Genomic DNA, 22,341 nt, shown 5'->3' with positions numbered 1-22,341 from the left:
AGAGTCTCCGGAGTCGTTTCACGTGCCAACGGGGTCGGCCAACCCTGGCAAATCCCTCTCGCTCTTTCACCGGTTCGGAATCTTTATTCATTCATCGCATCTCCCATTTCAATTTTTCTGCGTTTTAACTGTGGAAAGAAACTCCACCCACATGAGAAACCAACTCAACCGTGATATTCAAAAGGTTACCACAACTTCCGGAGAAAGGAGAGAATTCGAAATGAGGATGAAGGAAAAAAAAACGATTTTCTTGAGACTGAGTTGCTTGGGAAAATGGACTTCTTCTAAAAGAAATTGGTTTGTTTTGTCTCTATAACTAAAGAAGAAATTGCGAAGCAATCGAACATGGCGGATTCACGGAGATAATCGATTATGTAATAGTCATGATTGATTCTTTATCAATCGATAATCGATTAGTGAAGACGCTAAGGCCAAACCGGCATCAACGGCGCGGGTGTGGTGGCGCTAGTAGTGGCAGAAGGGACAAACATCGATACTATCGATATCTCGAAAGTCTGTCCCACTGATTCCTCATTGGTTCACAGCTATTTGAGGCGGCAAATTTGAATTCAGAACTCTTTAATTTTGACATTTTCAATCATATGTCTCGTACTTCATTTGACGAAAATTCACGTGGGCGATATTTTTATTCTTATCACCTCGAATAACCAATTTTCTGTTTTATATTATTATCCATCCATTATTCATTCGTGGAATAAAAATCGATGGCTCACGAAAGAGCCAGCCCGTGAACGCACCACATTGACCGTAAATCCGAATGGCAAAAATATCCGATTTTGATTCAAATACTCGTAAATCCATGTACGGGATTCTGAGTGAGAGGATGGAAGCCCATTGTATTTATTGGTAGTAGAGCAAGGTGAACGCCTCCGGAATAACCGCTGGCCAGACAAAGGGATCAAGAACAAAATTTCATGGAGGAAGAAATTCTGCATGACCTCAGACCATTTTTTGATACATTCTGCATTAATGAATTGATCATTCGGTGAAGGCAAATGAAATAGAATTGACAGCAATGAACACCCTTTTCAATTGTCATTACTCAAAACATTTCAATCGAATCTGTTTAATTTGCTGTTAAGCATGACTACGAAAACAAAAATTAATTGAGAATTTCCAAAATAATTCAGATTCGTTATTCACCTTTTCTGCACGTAGTAATATATGATTCCCTACAAAACACGTGCGGTGTTAATTTTTTGACTCGTCTTCTTATAAAATCGTGTTAAAATCCAAGACTTTTCGCGATTGGGAGTAGCATTCCACCCTCTAGTCCAAAGGGTTCCCTTTCCTCACGCTCGTCACACAGTAAAATACAAACATTCCTTTGCACACATGTTGAAAAATGGATTCTGCCCCTCGGGTGAGAAAACACGATTTTCCACCCCCGATCCCCAATATACTACCCCGAACGAATCGTAAACTACAACAGATACTGTTTCATCCAATAAAATTTCACTCCTCGATTACCTCTCATTCGCCAAAATTACCCGCCATTTTTCAAATGTTTCCTCAACTTTTCTCTCCATGTACTCCAGGAAACCCGGAAAGTGTCGAGACATTAATTACCATCGACTCCCCGCTCTGAATGTTGATGTTTTCATACACGTCCTCGTCTCCAAACTTCAGACACTGGATAACCTACGCCTATTTAGAGAGAAGAGTAAGCTTCGAGGGTGCGATATGGGGGATTTGACGTGTGTAAAGGTATTGGAACGTGTATAAGTAAAGCCCTATAACTCCCATACCTATACACAACACATACAGATATCCATCTGTATACATAACCCATACGTATTCCCTGCAAGACTTGCCACGTCACCGGCACTCGGATCCACGTCTATCTGTCAGTTTCCAGTCTCAAACAAGATGGATGGCTGGCGAATGGAAATCATGGTTGAAACCTACCCGTCCTCTCTCCACCCTGTTCACCCCTACCCCCTCCCAGCTAGTCTCACGACCCAGCATTTCACCCGCCGCCCCTTGACGGTACGGTACGCCAGGGCCGCCACCCCTGTGAAAACGTCGCACTGGCAAGAGAGTTCCCGCTTTTATTCTACACTTCTCTCCTTTCGCATCATCCACTCGCCCAACAGTTGCTGTGTTGGTTACCAGGGATATCCATTGAAATGTACTTGGGGTGAGGTATTATGGGTACCGAGGTGTACCTGCTCTTTTTATTCGCCCGATGAGAATTCGAAAATCCTTGAATTTTTGTTTTTATCTAAATTGCTTTGACGGGTTATTTGTTCATGTGAATTTGATGGCAGCGGTGGCTGGAATATGTTGATGCAAAAAAACGTGGAATAAGAAGTAAAGAATTCAGATTTTATACAAATGCTGATATTGCTTTTGATTTTTCGCGAAGAAAAATTAAATGCTCTTGCAAGAACCAAAAATTGTGTATTTTTTTAACTTTTATTTCGTTATTTGCTTTTCATTTGAGACGCGATTGCAACAGTTTGCGCAAAAATATTCTGCGTTATTTTTTATTGTCTATGGTTCTTCAATATCTGGTGATAGTGTTCCATATTTTTAATAATGGGGAGAGATTTTTGGTGTATCTTAGGTTAGTCTTAATGAAAGCTATTGATAAATTCCGGAATTTAAGAGATTTAGTTTCACTTTTCCCTTTGCTATTTTCAGTAAAATGCATGTGTGCACCTTTTAATGTGAAAATGTGGGAAGAATCTTTGTCTCGCGATAATGACGATTATGAAATAAATTCAGACTAATGCGATCGATTTGCCTTTTTTCAAAATATCTATTTTAATTGCCTCCAACGAGATCAACCAGAACAAGTGTATCATTCTCACCAATTTTAACGAGGTGAACCTGGCTTTTCCCGATAACAATTAAAAAATCCTTGAATTTTGTTTTTCTATCTAAATTAGTTTGAGTCTCTATTTGTTTATGTGAATTTAATGGCAGCGATGGCAGGGTCGAAAAACTATTTATCAATTTCAGGTCAATGTCAATAGCAAAGGACGATAGTGGACGCAATATGATATCAGCTTTGCAATGGGCTGAATTTTAGTGATTGAACAGTAGTTCATCGATTAATGATGATGAATAGCTGATATCGAATGTTAATGAGTCAGAGTCGAAGTTAAGTAAGCGTAAGCGTATCTTCTGCCATCGATGAATGGATTCTAATGGTTCAAATCTATAGCGACCGCATAAATGATGAAATACAGAAAATTTTTAAGATAACGCTTCGGTTATGAAAATTGGAAAATCTACGAGGTTTGATAACTTGCTAAGTAATAGAAATCGGCTTCTTGAGTTTATCAGTTTGACCTCGGGACATGCCTAAAATATTTAGAAAGAAGTCATTGCCCAGTGGGGAATTTTTCATCATAATCTCAAAGGAGATACTTTCATTGATAATTTTCTCGAAAAGATTTGAAATTGATACTTTACTCATCATTTGACATCCCTAATGGGAGGCTGTGGTGAAATTTTGACATCTTAGCCCGGCTTTAATGGCTCCTGGATGACATTTACATGTGAATCGCGCACAAAATATTGCCTTTTTATTATTAAATTAAACCTTGGAATATTGGTGCCAAACAATGTGAAATTATTGGCAAAGAAAAACACACATGAATGTATTCAATGAATCTATCAAGTTTTTTCAATTCTGCGCTTAAAAATCTATTTCATAATTACCGCGTATTTATTCCTGACTTTCTAGTTCCATTAACAGCCACTTGTTCGCTATTTGGCGTCCAATGGCGGCCATCATGTTTCAATTCTGTCCGCCATTTCCGATAGATCGATTTCACATGTCACGTCTTTTTTACACAAAGAAAGGCTATCATGACCAGGACCGAAATCTGACGTGCGTAGACGTCGATTATTCTAATAAATCGATAGGAAAAACCATTTATTTCGCAACTTCGCGGCTTCGATACGTTACGATAATTTTACACATTCTGCTTTAGTACTATGACGGGCAGAAGAAGGTGCGCGTCGGAATATGGCGGGCATAAAGATGAATTATTTTCATAAATCGATTAAAAAATCAATCTACTCTCGAATTCGATAATCCAACAATATCGTATCTTTTTCCTTTAGTAATATAGATAGCAAAGGTTTCAATTAGTTGTTGAAATAATTCATTAGACATGATATTCACAAGTATACACAGTGTATTTACATTTTATTTGGGACTTTTTACAATCGTTTTGACAGAATGTAGATATCATACATTATCAGTTCCCTATTCCACATACATAAGCATACATAAGCTTTATTTACATCGCGACGGACAAAACTTAATTACTATACATGGATCAATATAAACATCAAATATAAAGATCAAACTTAACATTACATAAAAGTTAAGTTAAAACTAGTTCAAGCTCCTGATCTCCAATTTCAAAGGCTCATGAAGTTTGTACTGAAGACATGAGTGGGTAAGGGATCAGTACTTTCAACTGTCACCGGTTTTTCATGCGAAAGTGGCTGCACCTGCTCGGTATTCTCGGTGAACCAAGAGCTAACATCCTGGAGTACCGGCAAGGTAGAGCCCTGTGGAGTATTTCCTCCATTATATGGTGGTTGACTTTGAAGTGGTAAAGCTTCGCTCCTGTTCTGATATCCATCATAGATATTTGTCGCATTTTGCAGATTGTAGTTGTCCTGTGGGAGTATATCAGTCTGCCAGAGTGGGGGCTGGCTAGACTGAGCTGTCTGTGGTACCGATGGATAACCATTGTGAATTGCCTGGGATTGTCCTTCATAATACTCGTGTTCATAAGGCTTCCAATAAGTTTCCTGCTGTTCCACAGACCCCATGGTCTGTCCAGAGTTTGGCAGAGGCATCTGATACCGTTCCTTCTCCATCTTGATGTCGGCAGGCTCAGGAGCACGGTTATATGCCTTGGGACCTGAGAGAATCGCTGAAGGCACGTACTGATAGTACCCTGAAGATGAAGCGGCTGATACTTGACGATAGCCCGACAATGGCCAATTGGGTGATGCTACGTTAGCTGATTTTTCAGCTGGCTCCTTCTTCACTGAAGGGGCTGATGATCTTGATGACTTGAGGGATCCGTCTGTTTTGTCCAAACTCTGCTCCTTCTTGAATTTCATGCGTCGGTTTTGGAACCAAATTTTGATCTGTCTTTCGGAGAGATCAAGGGCTCGAGCCATGTCGATTCGTCGAGGACGGCATAAATAACGTCCCATAGCGAACTGCTTTTCCAATTCCACCAGCTGAGCACTCGAATAAGCTGTTCGCGATCGTTTTCCATTGGATTGCTTGCGTGGAGCTGCTGTAATCATAAGATAAAAGTTTAGTTAGACGGGGCTGTTGATATGCTTCTAGGATGTGTTGATAGACAGAGGGCGTGGGTTTATCATTTTGTGATAAAATCAGGATAATGACGAGCGTTTTGGGAATCGTAGAACTTTCGAAAAATGATGTCATCACCTGGATGAGCTTTTCGAATGGCAGGCATATCTCCATCAAGTAAAAATTGACAAATTTTAAACTGATACCGAAGCGGTTGATTTTAACTGTTGAACGTTTTTAATGTGTACCTCAGAATTTAAGGGAAATACGGATTTTTTAATGATTCAGTTACAGAAATATGTGGTCCTTTATATTTATTAATGGAATTTGAGGGAGTATGAACTTTTTGAATGAATGAAGATCTCCAAAAATATTTGTATAACTGTGAGGCAATGGTGTTACTCGAAAAACTTGATAAAGTTGAACTCGGTAGGGTGCTCAACGTTTACATGCCGCGAGTGGGCTATTATTCATGCTGTGCAGATCAAAAGCTCCACCACAAGTACCGTGTTACGAGATTACAAGATCCCCCGTTGAATCGGCCACCCATAATTTATCGAAATTCGATTGTTTACACGACAACATAATTTAATTTGCTACCAATAAACTAATTGACATTCATTAATTTTCATTTATGTTCATGAATATAAATTCAAGGCACTGCCTCAGAAAGGCCTTTCCCTGCGATATTTTCCACTAGCTATCGATTATGGAATGTTTCTGTCTTATCGCATACCTTGAGAAAAATAATAGAACGCGGTATTTTGGGTTTATCAATTTTGCCTCGGGATAAATGCTTAAACGATTCGAAGGAGGTCATTGTCCAATTAGAAATTTGATATACCAACTTTTGAAAGAAGCTCGTGTTGATAACAATCTATTGGAATCAATCCAAAAAAGTAATGTAGGATGTTAAAAAATTTCTTTTTTCACATTTTTGAAAATTTCATGAAACAACCAAAAATTATGGAAAAATATGCTATGGACATCATTTTACTAAAATATTCTAAGTTAAAACTAAAGATGCATTTGTTATCGTTGAGTAATTGTTTTGTATTTTGGTAATTAAGGAATAATTACTATGTCGCTTGGTAAAATCTATCCAGTACTTCATTAAGTTTATCTTACCCGTTTGAAAAAAAATTGGCTATCACTCATTTCATTTTCTTGAATACATAAATCATTTTACTGATTACTGGACAAATTTTACCGATTGCTGCGATGAATTTTCCTCTCTGAAAATTAATCAAATAGTAAATAATAAAAGTGGCTGGCACTAACCTTGATTATTAGTAGTAGAAGTTTGTCGTTCCAATTGCTGTTGTCTCGGTTCCATTTTAATTGTTGGAAGGCCATAGGGAGGTAGCTGCGTCCTTATCATCTCCGGTTGCTGCTGCTGCGGCTGCTGTTGTTGCTGATGAAAATCGTTATTCCTCCAGTACTGTTGATCACAATGAGTCGTCCTCCCATAATTATTGTAACTTTGCCAACTGGATCCAGATCCACCAGATTCAACACTAGTAGGTGATGGCGGATACACCGGGTTGTCCGGAGAAATGCATTGTTGATGAACGATGTTGGTAAAATCGATCAGCGTCATTTTCGCGTTGTTCTTTGCTCGGTTACACTTCGACTTGGATTCGTCAATATTTTGTTCAATTTTCGCCTCAGTCTCTAACTCTCGAGGTGCACTTGTCGGTGAACACTTACTAACTGACATACTAATAGCGGTTACTCGCAATTTGTAGAGACCACAACCACTATGCCCACTCCCCACCCCCTCGTACCAAGGTACCTCGTCCTTGGGTAAACAATAAAACCTGGTCTTGTTGGTTCCGCCCACTTGGAGACTGTGGGCCAGTCAGGTATTGACGATCTATCGATAATATTGGCAAGAGGGGCAACAGATCTACGACTGCTTACCTGCGGATTTTATGTGCCAGACGAACTAACCCTTAGCCTGCCGACTATGATAATCCGTATGCCAGACACTAGTGTCGCGACATAGTTCCTGACACTGAGACCCTAGCAATAATACGTATCTTGATACGTATGGCTTGGCAATAGAATAGCGAAGGGCCCTGTCGAACCTTTGATGACGGTGGAATATATCCGTTCGGTCAGGGAAACGTAATGGAACTGACACATTGCTTTTCACGTATGTGATTTCATACTGGAGGACGGTGTGGAGGGAATTTGTGGTGTGGGATTTTTGGAGAGTACCGACGTGGATTGATAAGCGACAATTGCCGTAGGACATATGACGTAATCGGTTATATTTTCTATTATTCGGTGGTATTTACCGGCAAAGTACCCTTGAATAATTGGGTAAAAATAAACATTCTCGATTTTAATCTCAGCCAGCCCACTTTTATTCAGTTTAAACATGTTTTTTCATCTTCATTCCTGTATTTTCACGTACTTGTTTTGAAGAATATTCAGGGGACATTTTGGGCCTTTTATGTTTTTAACTGGACAATATTCTTATTCTGGTTCTGGGGAAAATTGGACAGTGCTTTGTAAGGGTTCCCATTAATCCCCAGAGCCAGATCTAAAAACATTTACCCCCTGGATGTCCTCAGCATTTACGATTGTTTAATACTTGCTTTAAATTCCTAACAGATATTTTGAAAATTGCACCTAGTGAGCCAGCAATGGGGTGCCACAATTTTTATGTGAGAATAGAGAAACTCGAATTATTGTTTGCATCATTGTATTTTCCATCAGATAAAAAACAGGATGTATAATCAAATTTGGCTCAAATTTTCCGTAATTTATTTTTTTTTGTGTCGATAGTATGATAAAACCCTTACCTGTACAGGGGAACCCTAACAAGGTTCTTGTGGGTGCGGTAGCTATGCTACTGGGTACGATTTTATTAGCATTCACATGCAGGTAATACAAGTCATTCACAGATTCAAATCCCATCAATAGAATCCAGAAATTTACTAATAAACAGGTAAATATTTATGTGATTTTCCTTCAAGTAAATGAGTACGCACAGTTATTACCTGTACACTTATGAAAAACTATTAGCTACCAATGATTGTAAGGTATCAGTTCTCTATCTTGAAAATCATTCGATCGATATTAAATCACAAGCTTCATTGTAAAAAAATGAAAGTGTTCAACTTTGCAATCTAAAAATTTCAGCAACAATTGGATACACTATTTTGTCACAGGGAAATTATCGGGAAACATTCTAGAAATTTTGCAAGTTAAGAATTATTTACAAGACTACGTCCACAAAACCGCTTTTTTTTATTTCAAAATACACCGAGCCGAGCGGCTGTGTTCACAGTTACATTTCACTTTTCCCTAAAATATCAATCAAAAGAAGGGAAAACTATTAACAGACGACAGTGGAATTATCACTTCAATAATTTACCGGTAGTTCGGTGAATTATCAGTGGAAATACCTAGTGCTCTAAAATTATCAGGTATTTTCTGATATCTCAGTTTCTAGGCACCCAAGCTCGAGGTAAATATCAACTTAGTTTTAGAATACAAGTGATGTTTGGCGGATTGTTTTCCCACTCGGTCACGCCGAATCGAATGATCAATATTCAAATAATATTTACACAGAATCACACATCGAATACCGTCTCGAGCCTGATACCTCTGCTGTTATGATTTTTAACAGAAATCATTGAAGTCAATCAAGTCACTTGGGCCTGCCGGCATGTTGCAGTGATATCCTCCCTTAATTGGGAAGTCAGCCCCTTAGTGTCAGTCGAATATCGCGATGATGATGTAAAATAATCGCCGTCACATGGAGGGACAATTTCGATACAAATTACCCCGCGTTCTGCCATTCCAGCGTCTGAAATTTTACTGGTAAAAAAATTCCTAAAAAATGGAAAAATTCATACAATTTCATGAACATCCCCTAAAGCCCTAAGTGGTTACAATAACGTACCGCAAAAAAAGTCGTGGACTACGAAAAGAATGAACAAAAAATGCGGATTGGTCGGCAGTGCCGGGAGCGAAATTCGAAAGCGAAAGATTGATCAGCGTCATCCTGTCGGGCTGTTTCCACCCTCAGCCCCTGACATCTCCGTCGCACCCAACCCCTAACTCCGTGGAGCAAACGAGAGAGAGAGAAGTGACGATTCCACCCACTCTCTTTTCTCCATCTCTCCATCCCACAGTTTCCTCCTCACGGAATCAGCCATTCTCTATCCGCGCTAGAGCTGTCTGCAGATCTCCACTCGTTCTCTTGCCCACTCATCCCCATGACGATCTCTTCTCTCTACTTCTAACGTCGTTCACTCGCTCCTCCCCAACCCCCTCGAGCCACAATCCCCGCTCTCATACACCCTCTGGCGCACGTTTTCCTTGCAGACCTTTTTTTCCCCCAGATTATCTCTCTCACTTTCTCATTCATTTCAAGGCGGTTGTCTCTCTTTCGACGGCGAGAAGAACGCGTCTTCCTCGCAAGCCGTGGGGAAGGGAAAAACATCCCTTCGAGGAAGAGAGGACGAAGAAAAAAAAAAAGTAAACCCGGGGTCTCGAGCTGTTTCTTCCGCTAATTCTTTTCTTGCAATCAACTTTTTTCGCTTGCCTTGGTCAGGGTATTTGCTTGCTTCTTTGGATTCTATCTTTTGGTGTTGCGACATTATTACTGCGTTCAATCATATTTGAGATGGCGAAATGTTTTTTACTTTTCAACGAAAGCTCTGCAGTCAGTCGATTTTTCGATTCTCCAATTTTACTTTAAAATGAACGATTAGTCTACAGACATTGAATTTTCTACGGCCATAATTCATTTTTGTTTTGGACGAACGATTTGGACGAACAACAATCGATCAGTCTGAGTTGGAAATTTTGTTTATTCCAATCTACCCCTGAGGAAACTCATGGATATAGTTGGAGGTCTCCGAAGAATTATTGAAAGACCTCGACGGGACTTATGGAAGATAAGTCTGAGATGTCTTAGACTTTGGCGACACAAAGTCATTAACTCAGCGATTCAGTCATGCACTTCTCAGAATTTAACATCAATAATTTTGTGAATAGTTATTTCCATGAATGAATGACAGTATCAAATGAAAGACGACTAACAAAACCAAATTCATATATTTCACATATTTTACCACAAATAAATTTAATCCGTTGTAATTCACAATTGTAGAGGGAGTGCCCTAAAATTTCCGAACCCAGGTATTCGGTACACTTCGGTCTGGCGAAGGCTCACGACGTTCGGCGGACATCTACGAGGGTAGGAGGGCAGGTGAAGATTTGAGTACTGGCGCCGGGAAATGTCTCCAGCCGCGTAATAAAATGGAATAATCAAAAAAAAAATGGTCGAGACTTGATGAGCGCCATCGGTTAGGCCCAGCTCAGACGAAGACTGGTTTACCGGATGTCTGACCCAATTAACAAATAGAAAACTCTATTTAAACATTCGGTATGAACATCTGAAAAACTGAATTTCACTATTCTCGAATTTTTCCAAACGGTTAAATGTTTCTTCTGGAAAAAATGAGAAGCATTTAAATGTTAGGGGAAAAAAATTGTTATCAAGATGTTCTTTAATGTAAATATCACATGAACTGATGATTTTATCACACTGTACATTTACCATATCAGCAAAGAGTGAGTTCAAATGGCTAATTAAGGACATAAGTGCACGTTGAGTGACTAAATAGCCAATAGAAACAGGAAAAAAATGAGAGGCATAATTACGGTGATTGTAGACAAGCGCACGTGCATGTAGCGAGCAAATGACAGTGAAGTCATCGGTATTTAACGTAACATATCGACAAGCACGAGTGACCAATCAGTAGTGCATCAGTCATTTTCTACAGTGGCTGATCCGTACTATTAGTAAGTTGGAGCGTCATAAATATTAGTTTTTTGTCTGCATTTCTCCGCCGGTTCCGGGGGGGGGGGAAGAGGAAGGGAGAGGAAGAATTTGTTTAAACATTGGAAAGTTTATTTTAATAAAAGAAAGGTACGGTTAGGCCATCTTAGGGGGTATTACCGATTGGCCATTTTTAGGCGAATATCCGACGGCTCCAAAGGAGATAATAAACTCTGATCCTAATCTTTTTTTCTAGAGCAAATGACGAGCTGCAAAAATGGTTGTTACGTAGATTGCGTCATTTCCCCTAAATTCGTAAATATTCCTGGAAGCACACAGTTAGAGGGGAAATCGGCTTAAAACGTTTTACCGCATTTCCGCTCAAGTGCAATTTTTATATCCTTTTTTGGTGGTGGATTACTTTGGGGGTCGATAAGGAGATTTTGGGGGGCACATAGGGCTTAGAAATGTGACAGTCTCGAGACGAAAAAAGTCGGTTGATTCAGAGTAAAATCCCACACGGACATCGATCTCTTCAGCGAGGGAGAACACATCACGCGGATTTAACGTCTTCAACGTCAATTCCGGCTCTCCATGACGTTTTTTTCTTATCGCGATTATTTGATATTTTTTTCGAGTCATCAATGCCTAAATCGTTTTTTGGCGGAACAAAGGTACGATTGCGTAACGAGCCTATTTGTTGGGGAATTTGGAATCATGCTAATGGCTTTTTCATTAGTTTCTTGACATAATTCTGATGGAAACTCGGTCAAGTAGTGAAGCTCAACAGTTGGAAATATTGAGTGCATTTTTTTAGTTTCCATTGAGCATTGATTTATTTCTTATCTATCAATGATTCTGAAAAAAATATTTCAATTATAACTTATTGGTTTCACAGATGGTTTATGAACTATTGGAATATCGAAATTGGTGACAAAAATGTGATAGAATATCCGGTTTATCTCGATTTCTAAAAATATTTGTCCTCGATATAAAACCCATTTGATTCAAATCATTCATTCGATGGCATTGAATTAATTGATCAGACGTATTGTTATTGCATAGTAACATGTATCTGTCACCCACTCGTCTATAAACTATTGTACACATGAAGACAACTGAAAATATCAAGAGTTATACCATCCAAAAGGACTTAATTAACAAAACGTCATAAATATGACATATTTTCATTAAACTCCATGTTCCTCTGAAAAACTAATTAATCAATTAATTGAGTCATTTATTTCGGACCCCGTAGACCATCTCAGAATTTCTGAATAAGCAAAGATATTCTAAAAATCCGTAGTGCCCTGATCTATCACAATTTTCCGAGAACAACTCGTTCAACTCAAATTAAATTCAAATAATGTACTATGTCAACGATACTGAAATAATCGTTAACTGTTATGTTTTCAAATGTTGATATTTTTGCTAACCGCAATGATTTACGGGGGGACAATAGTATACATTACTGATGAGGGCTATTTCACGCGGGTTCGGCCCGGAGGGCTTTCACTCATTAAAACCTCGAGCGTTAGTGGTTCGGTGAAATCATAAAAATTGACAAAATTTTCTACACTTTCCAAAAGTTGAAAAAAATAATCCAAAATTATTTCCAATTCCTAAAAAAGTGTTATCAGTAACCTCCACATGAAATATACCTTCTTGAAAAAGTTGAAAGCATATCGCAGCTTTTGTATAATATAATCTGTAAGTTAAACGGAGAGGGGAGGGAGGGGGTGGGTCTCCCCGAGAGGATGGTATGGAGACAAGGAAAAGTAGATGGGTAACAGAGGGAAGTTTGAGAAGGGATTGCCTGGAATACCGTGAGATAGCGGATACGAATAAAGATGGGTATACCCGTTTTCTGGGTGTATGAAGGGATAGAGGTAAATGAGACAGAAATAGGGAAATGCGGGAACGTGGGGGTCTTCCCCGACCCTCAGTCTCTCTTTCTCTCTCTCTAGTCGGATAACATCGGTGTGGCTTCGGCGGCAGGAAATGAAAATCGCGCCGAAACTGTTTAATTTAGATAAAAGCATATGTTACACGCGGTAAGGACGAGGGCAACAGTCGGTGAGAGGCTAGGGAGTATTTTGTTCGCGTTGAGGAGGTTCCCCAGAGTCCGTTGGAAGTGCTCCCTACCGTGACTGAAGGACAGGGGGAGAAATTCCCGGGAGTGGCTACAACCACTCTTTCGATTTCAATCCATTTGATTTTGTTTATAAAGAAATTGACGATTTAATGCGAGGAGTTGTATGAATTTTTTGGATTTTGAAGTTGTTTTACTGTGGGATGTGAACCCTGATTCAATAAAGGATGATTGATTTGTTTTCTTAATTAGAGACATTTTTAATCTACCGGTACAGGAGTTTTCGTTTTTATCGAGATATCAGTTTAATAGTGATTTATTAATAATTATTAACGAGAATTCGGAAGTGAAAGGATGCACTTCTGTGGAGTGGTATGGTAATTGTTATAAACAAAAAAATTTCCCCGTGGATGATATTTTAGTGAATCTTATTCGAATGCAGGTAAAGATTTACATCATCTTTGGGGGGACAAGTGGAGGGGATCGGGCGAGGGGCCCATGTTTTAGCAAAAATGACTATATCTCCTGTGATCACTACCGAAATTTTATGGGTCTTCGTCTTTTGGGTAGACGTCGCCATCAAGATCTGATAACAGTGTAAATTACAATATTATATACGTGATGCCACTTTCAGAGGATCGATGTCTAGACTTATTTAGAGTGTGTCATCGCTACTTAATGTTGCGAAGTACGGCACGTGCCATTATGCCCAGCTAAATGACACGATTTCAAAATACGTTGAGTACTTTTCATTAGGACCTCCCATTGTTAAGATCTTGTCATTTAGCTTTATCGTGAAATTAACTCTAGGTACAGTAAATATATGTTTTGCTACCATTTGTAAATGCTACCTCTGCGGGATAATTACTGTTTTTTACTCTCAGTATTTTAAGGTATTTTTTCAATTTAATTTTGACAATAAATTTTTTTTTAATCTCAATCACCCATGTTGGAATATTACAAAAATTTCCCTTCACCTAGAGCGAAACAAATCCAGTCCAATTTTCGAAATATCGAATTTCAAGATACGAGAATCGATAGTTTTTTATCGATTAATTGACGCGCGCCTTAAATGATAGTTCTCCGCATAACCTAGCATCAGATTGGGGTTATTTTAGAGATGAAAAAGACGAGACTGATTGCGCGCTCCGTACACTGTATTTGAATTTCCCGCCGCGAATGTGCCCATATTACATCGACCAATGAGGAAAAATTGTTGCTCATGAAGTGAGCTGCAGATGGTCTATGTGGCCAAGTTAATTTATATGCTTGTGCATTTTTTACTAGGAACGTACCCTCAAAATGAATCACATATTGAGCGGTTGATTTCAACTGTCGATTCATTTAATTAAAAAAATTTCAATCACAAAAAGCTAATTTTTTTTTATCACAAATAACGTCATTCAAACATTGCTATTTTTTCGTTAAACAGTTGTTCTGATAACGACATAAATCTGGGTTTGATTTTTTATTTTTCATTCTCTATTGCAGAATAAATAATGGCCCTGAGGAAGGCTCCCTTGCGGCTCCGAAACATTGGCAAAATCCAGTGGAGTGGGGTAAGTCCCCGAGAACTTCGTATTTTGTTACATTAAAAACCAATTGAAAAAACAAAACTCAAAGATGTTGGAACCTCTTTCATCCCTTGAACCCCAACATTTATAATATTCCCCGTATTGGATTACAATTACAAATCACCGAGTTTGACTCATTAATCACCCCATTAAAACCTTAATACCCTTCCAAGTGTCAAATCTCGCACTCATCACCCAGTTTCACCATTTGACGATCGTCTTTTACAACTCCTCCCGCAGCAGTCGCCAAAATATTACGATCTGTCAGCGGTAGATCGTAAAAATCCTCCCCGACGCAATTCCCCCGGTCGCCTATCACGCTACATAATCGAACAATCGCCTCCTCATTCTACCCTGAAAATTCAATTTCACCCCCTCCACCCCGAGGTAATATAATCGCGTGTAAGATGACGTCTTATCATTATCGCCCTTACATACACCGTAATATCCCCCTCCCCCTCCCCTACCCCCTCCGCGGCCCGGTATTTTCCCTCGCAAATCGTGTCAAGTGCTTGGCAAAACGAGTGAGCGCACCCCGTCGTCAACAACCACCGCGAGATGTCGCACTCAGCGATGGTGGGGGGTAGAATGGGTGGTGGAGGGGAGAGAGACTGATCTCGCCAAACGGATGATATATTATCGCTCGCTGTTTGCACTTTGACAACATCGCGGGGGCATAAAAACGCTGACTCATTTAAAGCGGCCCCCGGGATTGCGTGCCACATTCTCTGTCTCCCTCGTGATACCTCAAGCTACCCCTCTCTTGTTTCATCCACCCAACTGTGAACCCCTCTCTCCTCTCATGTACGTCGATCCCGCAATGTGGAGGTGCTTCAACAAACCACACGAACCCTCACTTTCTTCAGACTCATCCTATCTTTTTTTTTTTTTTTTTTTCTCCGCGAAGAAAAGCGTTTACTCTCACGCCACCTCTTTCTGTCGGCCTTTCTATTTCGTTCCATTACACAACCACAGCTCGAACCAATGGGAGAATATAATTGCATGGCTCGGGGTATTATTTTTATTAAGTCTAATTAATTGCAATGGCTTGTGTTTAATTTGAGTTTTGTTCAATGTTTTTTTTGGGGGCAGCAGCGGGGAAGGGGTTGGAGTTGCTGGAGATTGCAGGACTGGAAAGTAGAATTGATTGGATTAATGAGAGAATTTTAATTTCTCTGGGATTTTGGACGACGGGAGAGGGGGGGATGATTAAATTTGCAAGTATTTTGTAACTGGAAAGACGGCGAATTGCTGGAAATTGCCCGGTTTTGAAATTTTTGGGGGGGATCGGTGTGAGGGGTGAAAGATAAGTCGTTAGTCATTTGTATAATCACACCAGTAATCGGATAATCTGAGGCGCAAGAAATGATGTACAATAATTAACAGGTGTCGGAAAAATTTTGGTAATGAATCTTTTAATTTACAAGCAATTTGAAGTTGAGTATAGTTTGCTGGTCACTTAAATTACATGATAATTGAAGAGAATGGGAATTCTAATTCATTGGACTCATGAACTAATTCAATTTCCTCAGGTATTTATTCACGCAATCGCTCAGAGATTTAACAAAAGCCGTGGAATATTATCCAGGGAAGTAGTGTAAATAAATTAATAAGCATAAATAATGTGAGCAACTTTGAGAAGAACAAGTGGGTAAAATCTCCCGGAAACGTCGAAGAAAGTTGTGAATTTCAATTAGATTATTGTGAGAAAATTAACTGGTATGACAAAAATCGGTGCAAATATATTTCAAATTTTTCATATATTCGTTAAAATTTTTACGTAATTTGGTTCTAAATCTTTATGCCCCACTTTGAAATTCAAATAGAGAAATTTCGGTTATTGTTCAAAAAAATAAACAGCAAATTAAAGTTTTCACAGAATTCAATGACTTGGGACCAAAAATGACAGAACTGAAAAATAACCTTCAGTGTTATTTTTTTATGAGTCCATTGCCTTTTTGTCCGCTTTCTCATTTGTTCTCTTGCAAGAATATTAACAATACAACGAATTTCACGAGAATAAATAATCGATTCGACGATTAGCATTAGAAAAACAGCACAATTACCCCCAATAATGATTTTTTTATGGGTCCATTGCCTTTTTTTCACAAATTGATTTCCATTAATCGATTGAAAGAGGTTTCTCCACAGCTAAAATGAGTTGAAGTCCCTTATAAAATTAGATGATGACAGATAGATGACGACAGTAATATTGGGTGTGATCAAGACAACCCAGTCTCTCAATGATTTTCCCTACGCAAACAATTCACTGTGAATAAATAATTCCCCAGAATCGATGCATCATAAAAAGTAAATGGAAATATTTGAAAATTTCGAGATGGGTGAGCTGAAAAGAGTGGTTACACACAGGATCGGATTACGAAACCGAGTGGAAATCCCCGAAGAAGAGAGGGGTTGGAAAATGTGGGTCGCAGGAAGTGCTCGAGTGGATTCAAACGCGACGCACTGAGGGGTATTCAATGGGGTAAATGGAGTATTGCATATTAAATACGTCGGAGGTGGTTGAAAATATTATATCGCATTTATGGCAGCTACAGTCGAAGTAAAATTCTCACAGAAATGACAAACGAATGAATGAAAAATAAAATTGATTGTTTTTCATTCATTTTCAAAGTTGATTGAGCGTAGCGAGGGGCCAATAACTTGATGTGTAATTAATTCAGTAATTGAGACGCCGCGTGCTTCTTAAATTAATAAATTCGTACATTCGGTCATTATTGAGTTGACTCAACTGTGAATTCTCTCAAGGAAAAATTATTTGGATGATAGTAATTATTAATTTAATACTAGGACAGTGCCAGGGTGTTCAATTAGAAGTTTTCGACCAATGTCGGCTTATCCTCGGCTGACCGTCGGCAAGAGCTCACTTCGGACCAGGGACGTCAGAAAAATTGAATATATTTTTTTTAAAATCCTCTTTTCGAACTTTTCATGGTAAATGGAACCCTGAGGTGTATTTTTCAAGTAAAAATGGCGGATAAAGCTCTTTTATCGCGCGAATATTCACTGAATAGATGGATGCAAAGCAATGATACGTGGATCGAGGTAAAAGATCGCTTAAACCGAGGGCTGCAGTGGTATGCGTGCACGAGTGGTGCGTGTAAGCTCGATGCGGTTATTGATTGCACCCCCTGTCATTGACGGCGCGTCACGTGGAAGCGTTGACTGTCTTTTTGTATTATTTTTTTTTAAAACCCCCCCTTTTTGTACATTTTTTTTTCAGTGACGTGCCTGTTCAAACCTTCACGAAAAAAGTTTTATCGATATCGGATATAGGTCTATCCGATAATAGCAAAATATGAACTTCCACATTGGCGGCAGAAAACATTTTTTATGAGTAGTTCTTTATCAATATTTATGGGAGTTTGCATTTCAAACTGTTTATCAAAAATTAATTTATATTTCGATTGAATAGGTCTTTGTGCGATCTGTTTTCTTGGGTCTAAACAGAGATGCAGGGTGTTGTGGCCCTTTAGTTTTTTTGCTGGCTCCTCTGAAGAAACGAACCAGAACGGTTGTACCTTTCGAGCGTATAAACTAAAAGAGAATAAAATAACGTTTGACTGATTATAACTATCCCTTTTCTAATAATATTAATTACATTAAATGATGAAAATTAATTGGAGGAAATAATTGGCGGGGAGGCAAAAATTAGATCTGTGGAAATGTAGTTTTTTCGCTGGAAAATATCGAGATAATTTCAAATGATAATATTGAAGTAGATGCGAGGTATTCTTTAATACAAATAAGTAATTTATTGTTTAAAAGTTTCGGTCGATACTTCAAGGGCTGTAGTGCAGTTGAGCTCAAGCCTTCTGTTGAGAAAAATATCCAGTAAAAATTACGAAAGGCTCCAAAGAATTTCCGTAAAATTTTCGTTAACAAAAGAAAATTAATTGTATATTTTTCTCTGAAGGTTTAATTATTCATGCACAGTTATGAAAGACATTTATGGAATGTAATGGGGCGGGAGTGTGCGAGGGGGGGGGCATAAATTTAAGTTTTGGTTTGTCCTCATCAAAGGTTCAGACCATTGCTTCCCTCATTGGTTTATTTGATCGAAGCAATGGACGTCGAGCGGGTATCACTTCCGAGCAGCCCAGAAAAAATCCCATAGTAAAATATTCTTTCATTTATTTACCTATTTCATTGTTTAAAATTAGTCCATATTCAATATTCCCCGAACGGATAATTTTTTTGCTTCGAGGAAACCCAATTTCCGACATGAGGGCATCATAACCCATCATAACACGTATGGAATTTGGGTTTTATCGAAATTATTCATTTTCTAATGAAAAATTCAAGTTTGATCACACCCACCCCCTGGAAGACTCCCGTTGAAGACGACGAAGCTCTAACGGTAAATAAGCGACTCTGCACCGCCTGCGACAATTTCTGTTCGAAATAGTCTTGACTTTTTAGACAAAATGTCACATCATTAAACAGTTTAATTTCGTAACCTATTTGCCTACTCTTCAACCCCGCAAACCCAATTCCTTTTCGCTATCTAAATTGTATTTCAGGTATTAAATCCTCGGCCAACAACAGTGACCTTCAAGTAGCAACAGCTATGGCAGGTAAATCCATAGGCGAAAAAATATTGAAAGGGAAATAGTATTCCGACTGCGATTACAACGTTTGATATAAGTTGCCAATAGGACGTCTCATTAATGTCCCCTGTCCGGATAATCCTCTGTGGCGACCGGCTTTTACTAGGTGGTCTGTTTGTCATCTCATCAGCTTTACCTTCATTCAACCATTAGCATTCAATATCGTCGAGTAATCATCGGTGTTTTCCTTCTTTGCACCGTTGTGAACCCTGTCGTCTGGAATATAATCCTAAGGACATTCCCCTTCACCCAACATTTTCCGAAACTGAGATAGTTACTTCTCACAGTTGTATACATATAGTCACAGCGTTTAGCTATGGATAGTAGTGACAAACTATCCTGATGATGGCTCATGTTTTTACGATATTAGAGTAACCGTTGGTTTTATTCTCGAGAATATTACCTGTACCCTTGTCTCCCTAGGGATTAAATAGATTTAGAAGGGGAAGTGATGTCTTGTCAGATATGAAGAAAAAGAGAAGAAAATATATTGTGAATTTCACGTCAAACATTAATGATAGTAAGGGATGCAAGTACGGGGATTATTGGCAAATTTTCATTGAAAAAATTTCACTGAAAATTATGGAAGGTTTCCGGCCCTTAAGTCGTTTATATTGTATTTACAACCTTGAGCCGAGTTTTATGATTTTCTAGTTATTTTCAGGAGCAATAGAATGAACATTTACAACTCTGTTCAACTTTTCCATGAATTTCTGAATTTTCAATGACAAAAGCTTGTAAGAGTTTTGGGGTAAGGGTGACAGGATTAAAATTATCTGCATTTACCATCAATCATTTGAATTGTTTTTTCACACAATTTTTTTGGTCAACAAGGGGAAGATCCTTTATGGAAAAATTTATAGATATACATATTGGAATATATTTTTTTGAGTGTAGAAGCACAGAATTGTAGGATGCCCGAACGGACGCCCCCAAAAGCTGTGAGACTCGGTGTTGAGTGATGGCCGCTCAATCGACCTCGTAACCGACGCCATACATCATTCAAGATGGCTGGCTTCTCACGCTGTTTAGGGAGAGACAAGGGTGACAACCCGTCTCCTCGCCACCCCCCCATCACCCATAACTTTCGAATCGACTCATTTATCGCTTCTCTTGTTGATAATTGGATTGGGGATGAATCAATTCACAGTTTCACAGTTGCAGAGTTCATTGAATAAAATTATCTATCGGAAGAACTGGTCAAGGGGTCGGTTACCTGCTTATTTTGTATTTCATTTAATTGATGATGGTATTCAAAGGGCGGAGAAGTACTTCCACAATTAGTGATAGGTTAATGGGGAAAATTCAAGAGTTTGTGAATGGAGATTTTTAATTTTGGTCTTGACGATGGAATACATAATATTTTTTGCAGCTCGTCGCTGCCAACACGTGACGCACAGATCGATCGAAATATGGCTGGAATCCCTCTCGGTATATGTATACCACTCGAGAGATGCATAAATAAGTACCCCCCAGTGTCCCTCTCATCCCTGCTAAAAATAAATTTATAGATATGTATAATCATAGGGATAATTTGCGAGAAAATGAAAAATTTGCAATCAATTTTTTTTTATTTCCGGACACTGACGAGCAATTTTGCACACCATTAAAAAAAATTAAGTCTAAATGCGTCGGTCTATCACCGACCAAATACAATTTGTTCATACGTCTGGTGCTTTCGAATGGAAATTACGTAATCGCTCTTTTTTCGTTGTCAATTTTCATGGGAGACGCAGAGAAATATTATGAAACGTGAAAATGGGGTTTTTAAAAAATGTCGGGAATTTTCCGAGAACAGACCGTATTTTTTCTATGAGATTATTCAAAAATTCATTTTTATTTCATAATTTTTTCTTGAGTAAACTTACCTCCAGAATTGGTAGATTTTTCAGGTAATTTTCATTGAACTTTTCCCTCTGTGAACTAGTCTGATATAGATTACTTCAATTGCAATGTTTAATAGCACAAAAATACTCAAAATTCAATAGCACTGAAATAGTAATTAAATATGAATATTTAACGTTGAATTTCAAATAGTATTTTTCCCAGCTCTCTTGATAATTCCTAGATTTCCATAAAATGAGGGGTGAGGGGATTTTCGCCGCCATTTTCTCATTATTCATCGTGAGAGAACGCGTGATATAATCGTGACGTAATAGAATATTTATGAGATTATGGAATTGCCGATGGCAACGAGATGAATGGAAAAACTAATTATTTACAAGAAAACTAATTATTATCTGCATGAGATCTTTGGAGACTGATTGACTGTGGACTAAAGTCAATTGAGCTATCTCGCGCGTATGAATATATAAAAAAAGTAGAAGTAATATTCGGCTCAGTTACCAGGTGAATAAAATTTTAGTGCATTCAGTGTGGTTTCGAAATCATTGTCAATTCTTTTCTTCATTGAACGGCGCCGTGATATCACGTGTAAATAGCTTCAGGCTACATTTGAGTGTTACCACTGCAAGGTGGATGAACTCATGAAAAATTATATTCATAATCGTAATTTCGAAATTAGTCCCGTGCAATCATGTTCAGAATTCGAGATAAAATAAGTTGAGAAAAAAGAAAAATAAGTTGTTGAAGTTTTAATTTTTTTCTGACACATCGACGATTAGACAAAAATTTGGTAAAAATTACATTTGAAAAATATGTGTAATTGCGGAAGTTGTTTCCAGGAAATTTGCTGGTCTTTAAAAAAAAACAGATTCGCGATATTTTTAATATTTTTTTAGGGGTTCAAACCATTTAATCGTTCTCTGGAGCAGTCAAAAGACATCAAAAACCTTTCAAAAACATTTCATCAATTAAATTATCTTCAGCCCCGCGGCGTTTTCTACGCAGTTTTCTTCGCCTTCATTATTGGTTGTAGATCATTTTTTAAATCTAGAATTTCCATCGAAAATTAT

General features: G+C 38.4%; 2 protein-coding genes across 2 annotated transcripts in view; one reads left to right on the top strand and one right to left on the bottom strand.

Annotated features, from left to right (window-relative positions):
* The window catches only part of LOC135173167 (uncharacterized), a 117,330-nt gene that overhangs the window by 77,201 nt on the left and 17,788 nt on the right, over positions 1-22,341 (top strand). The window contains exon 8 of the mRNA XM_064139871.1: positions 14,713-14,780. Within this exon, the coding sequence (XP_063995941.1) occupies positions 14,721-14,780 (60 nt within the window). The 5' untranslated portion in view covers positions 14,713-14,720. The remainder of the gene's footprint in view (positions 1-14,712; positions 14,781-22,341) is intronic.
* Positions 4,168-7,711, bottom strand: LOC135172997 (uncharacterized). The gene is made up of 4 exons (XM_064139572.1): positions 7,627-7,711; positions 7,273-7,462; positions 6,605-7,173; positions 4,168-5,303 (listed from the first exon to the last, which is right to left on the bottom strand). The coding sequence occupies exons 1-4, from the start codon at positions 7,709-7,711 to the stop codon at positions 4,405-4,407; spliced, it is 1,743 nt and encodes a 580-aa protein (XP_063995642.1). The 3' UTR covers positions 4,168-4,404.

The sequence above is a fragment of the Diachasmimorpha longicaudata genome, chromosome 2 (assembly GCF_034640455.1).
Source record: "Diachasmimorpha longicaudata isolate KC_UGA_2023 chromosome 2, iyDiaLong2, whole genome shotgun sequence".
NCBI lineage: Eukaryota > Metazoa > Arthropoda > Insecta > Hymenoptera > Braconidae > Diachasmimorpha > Diachasmimorpha longicaudata.
The sequence above is the reverse complement of the archived record's forward strand: the minus strand, read 5'-3'. Positions and strand labels throughout refer to the sequence as shown.